Source organism: Lactuca saligna, chromosome 7, assembly GCF_052625555.1.
Source record: "Lactuca saligna cultivar CGN05327 chromosome 7, ASM5262555v1, whole genome shotgun sequence".
Classification (NCBI taxonomy): Eukaryota; Viridiplantae; Streptophyta; class Magnoliopsida; order Asterales; family Asteraceae; genus Lactuca; species Lactuca saligna.
In genome coordinates, this window is record NC_136423.1 from 3,068,830 (window position 1) to 3,073,373 (window position 4,544).

A 4,544-nucleotide genomic window follows, 5' to 3' on the forward strand; every position below is an offset into this window, starting at 1 on the left:
AACATAAAATTGTTTTGTTTTGCTATCTAATATGTTTATTGTATTTTGTTGATGCAAGTGGCATAAATGATCTTTAACCACATTGCGTGTCCGTTTTGTTTTGATTATTGATAAAAATAAAGTTATTTGTTATCAACAAGTATAATTTTTGTTTTCTAGTATATTCTCTATAAAATGATGTTACAATAATTCAACATTTAAGATAAGAGTTCGGATACCACATTAGGATTTGTGGCGACACCTGACCTGGATGGATTTGCTATGTAACGAACAATGGTTTGGAACTTGGTGAAGATTTAATCCAAGATGTTTGGTGGAATTTGCCGTCAAAGGGAAATGTTAATTTGTAAACATGTTCTTTCTTATAGACGGATGATATATATATATATATATATATATATATATATATATATATATATATATATATATATATATATATATATATATATATATATATATATATATATATATATGAGATTCTTTTGGATATTTCCAAATGTTAACCCATTTCAACCAATGCAATGAAATGGACTCGAATGTGTTAAAGTGATTTGAGGGCTTAACTTAATCAAAAGTAACAAAACCTAGTCTTGTATATGCATTTTGATAGGTCCTCGAATACTACTAGTGTTTCTGGATATCAATTTGACATTGACTTGAGTGTGTTCAAGACACTTGCACATTTGAGACTATCATCCAAGATCGTCTTTATATTGTGCTTGTAACCAAAACCATAATCTTCAAGCTTCTTGGAGCCCCATTTGGTTTCTCTCTTATGTTCTTCAAAGTACCTAAACAAGAACCCCGTTACAAATTTTGAATATATATATATATATATATATATATATATATATATATATATATATATATATATATATATATATATATATATATATATATATATATATATATATGTTAGTCTCTCTCTCAAGGCTCTTTTGGAGAGCGGATATCAGGAGCTCTATATATATATATATATATATCCTATAGTACCAATCTAACAATTTCAACCAAACTACAATACAATTCCAATTATGAAGATCAACTTACTCGTGTTTCAAATGAAGCTGTGGGTAGTTTTCCTGAAAATACTTGGCGATTTCTGCAGTTGATGTGTAAGAGGTAGCACATAAGAATCTTCCATTAACCAATGGAGTCTGAGCACAAAAGATATGTGCTCGACAAGTGTCCTCAATATGCAAAATCGGGATCTTTCCTAACAATTCTTCCAAGTACTTTAGTGACTGGTAATGAGGCGAATGATTGATAATTTGTGATATCAACACCAACAAACTGTCTGGAGCATATGGTAGATGACCTCTCCCTCCCACCAATCCACAGCTTAATGTCACCACCTCCAGTTCACTTGCTTTCTCTTCCCTGATTTTCAACATCTCTTGCTCGGCTTTTGTTTTCGCTTCTGTGTACTCCTAAAGAGAATCCCACAAACAAATTGGAAACATATAATATAACCCTAATCAATCAAGAAAAATGTAAAGAAATTCCTAAAAACGACTTTTAATGAGTGATTGCTGTAAGGGATATTGAGATGAAGGGGTGTCCAACAACTTTCATCTATGCTCATCTTATAACCACTCCCATCATCTTTCAAAGGTGAAGCTGCGACAACTGAGGCAGTGTAGATGAGACGCTTCACTGTCCTTGATCGTATGCAAATATCTGCAATCTCCTTCACTGCACTAATTGTTGCTTCAACCGTATCATTGTACTGTACGTAGATAATTAAGCACCATATATAATATCGTCATCAATAGTTTTAAGAATCTTGATTATGATTGGTCATGCATGATCTTAAGAATATGATATATACCTTGTAGCCAGTAGTGTGTAACAAGGGGGTTGCAGCATGGAAAACAAAGACACAACCTTGTATTGCTTCTTCAAACTCTTCTGGTTTGTACATATCAGCTTCAAACAAATGAAGCTCCTCTTCAGCGTATGGGAAACCTCTCAAAAGCCCCACCTTGGATTCATCACCTGCAATGTACGTGCATGTATGTGTGTATGTATGTATATATATATATATATATATATATATATATATATATATATATATATATATATATATATATATATATAATTAAAATTAAAATTAAAACGATGCATATTATATTGTGATGTAGAGGAATTAGCAGAGTGTTTGGGAGAAAATAAGAAAGGGTATGTAAGTACCAAGGTTTCTAAGAGTAGCATGGACAGTGTAGCCACTTTGTAGAAGTGAGTGAACCAAGGCCGACCCAATATAACCACCACCTCCGGTGACACAAACCCTGCACCCCTTCTTACTCTCCATTTGCATATTCAAGAATACAAAACCCCTCAGCTTTTATTCTTCTCTTTTTCATTTTATCTCTTTTTATTCTGTGGTTTCAAATTCACTTGAAAAACTGATAATGAAATAAAACAGCTTGTGGTACAGATTAAAGACTACAAAAACCTAATTGCATGTGCATTTGCTGATGTTAAAGACATCACAGAGATATCCTTAAAAGATAGGATAAGCGACAAAATTGCAGCCTTTAATATATACTACATAAGACAATCGATTTGATTTCAAACAATCCATTTTTAACAACAATTACCGGCAACATTTTTACATTTACCTATATTATAAATATAACCCATTCAAGTTTAGTTTTCATACTCTTGATATTCTTTCTTCATATCTATCATTTCATAATGGCAGGCATATCAAACTCCAACTTTGGTTCCTCTTCTAACACTTTGAAAGATTACACAATTATTTCAAATGGTACGAAATGAAAGTACATTGTTATTTATTATATTGAATCTAAATTAAATACAAACAAAATGTTTCGACCCGCACTATAGATTTACCCTTTTTGACCTAGTACCTAACAATGATATACATAATTCTTTATAAACATCTACACCATAACCCATATGACAAGATCCTTCATTACTATGTAACATATCAAACATCTACAATCACCAATATATCAAGAACACAACATTGAAACCGTTAAACAAAAAGTTGATTGATTCTTTCCCTCAACCATGAAGAAGAGCTAAGCTAGCAGTATAATTGATAGCACGATACATACGAGGCAAACCACACGTCTTGAGATCAAACATCTCATTCTTGTTCACATCAAACAACATAAGCCTCCCATCATTTGTCACAATCAAAACCTCATTATCATTCTTCATCAACAATGGTGGAATTGATAACATAGGCTGTGAAATCACACAAACTTTCCTCCAAGAATCCACCACTCCATAATCACTCATCACCCACATATCCCATTTTTCTCCATTGAGCTCAAGATAATGAGCACAAAAGGTTAAAGAAGAAGACTCGCCATATGAAGCTAGGTGAACTTGATTATAAGAAGGCCTAATGTTCTTTGGTAATTCAAGAACTTGAAAAATCTCATCCTCTAAATCAAACGCCATTATTTCATGAGATACACCCCTAATTTCTTGCTTACAAGCTAACCAATTTACAAAACCGTTGACAAACACATTATTAGACCAACCCCTCATCAAATAACATGGAGCGATATTGTCTTCCTTTTTCTTCCATGAATCGGTACCAAGAGAATAAACTGATACACTATTGGTGTTGGAATTGTCCAGATAATAAACAATCACAACGATCTTAAACTCACAGGTCCTTGAAACAAAACCAAACCCAACAACAAAATGAGAAACTCTATCGAGAATATAACTAGGGTCGTCGATTTTCTTCAACTTTTTAATACTAGGGTTCCAGAGAATTACCATACCGACGTTCGAGTAATAATTTGTATCGAAGAAACAGATTACACCCTTGTTTGATCCCACAATTCGGAGGTACCCATGAAGGTTTTTGTAGGCGATCTGAAGTTTAAGCGATTCTTGGAAGGTGATTGGGGATCTGAAGGAGTAGAATTGGTTGATGTAATCGGTGGATTCATAGTAGACGAGTAGGTGGTGGTCGTCGGCTGCGGCGGCGGAGGAAGAGAGGTGGAGCTTGGTGAAAGAAGGGTGGGATATTAACGGTGGGGATGAAGTACATACAGAAGTGAACTGAATTAAGGATTTGGTGGGAAGACGAGAGAGGATGTCAAAGATGACATCTTGCGGGAGGTTGAAGATGGAGTGGGGAGATCTTGACATGATGAAGACTGTAGAGAGAGGGGAAAAATGTAGTCCTTTGAATTTCAGTAAAATAATTTATATTTCAAAATTAAATACGAACAGGGTAAAGGGTAATGGGATACTGTCTTCATTTGTGCTATCCGACTATTTTTTTAGCTTATTAGTGTATGAATAATGAATCTATTATGAAGTATGTATTTTAAAATCGTGACAAAATTCTTTCAAAAAGAAGATTGGCATACTTTATAAGTTTATATGAGTAAAATAAATAATCTCATTTATAAATTTTTATTAGGAAAAGTTTTAAATTCATATTTCTAAATAAAAATATAATAATTCACAATTTTTATTAAAAGCTAAAAAAGTAAATGTTTTCAAAATCTCATAAAATCCTAACAATCTATCAATTAAAAAAGTTT

General features: G+C 32.9%; 2 protein-coding genes across 3 annotated transcripts; both read right to left on the reverse strand.

The window, feature by feature from the left end:
* Window positions 1-539: 539 nt before the first annotated feature.
* On the reverse strand, window positions 540-2,368 carry LOC145006307 (NADPH HC-toxin reductase 1-like). Of its 2 annotated transcripts, XM_078965402.1 has the most exons (5): window positions 2,194-2,365; window positions 1,832-1,998; window positions 1,517-1,729; window positions 1,051-1,430; window positions 540-791 (listed from the first exon to the last, which is right to left on the reverse strand). In XM_078965402.1, the coding sequence occupies exons 1-5, from the start codon at window positions 2,318-2,320 to the stop codon at window positions 641-643; spliced, it is 1,038 nt and encodes a 345-aa protein (XP_078821528.1). In that variant the 5' UTR covers window positions 2,321-2,365; the 3' UTR covers window positions 540-640. The 2 variants fall into 2 exon arrangements, with proteins under 2 accessions (XP_078821528.1, XP_078821529.1); XM_078965403.1 differs by lacking the exon at window positions 1,517-1,729 and having other exon boundaries at window positions 2,194-2,368.
* Window positions 2,369-2,771: 403 nt separating this feature from the next.
* Window positions 2,772-4,200, reverse strand: LOC145005734 (F-box/kelch-repeat protein At3g06240-like). The gene has a single exon (XM_078964844.1). It carries the CDS (start codon window positions 4,141-4,143, stop codon window positions 3,034-3,036), a length of 1,110 nt encoding a protein of 369 aa, XP_078820970.1. The 5' UTR covers window positions 4,144-4,200; the 3' UTR covers window positions 2,772-3,033.
* Between the last annotated feature and the right edge of the window lie 344 nt (window positions 4,201-4,544).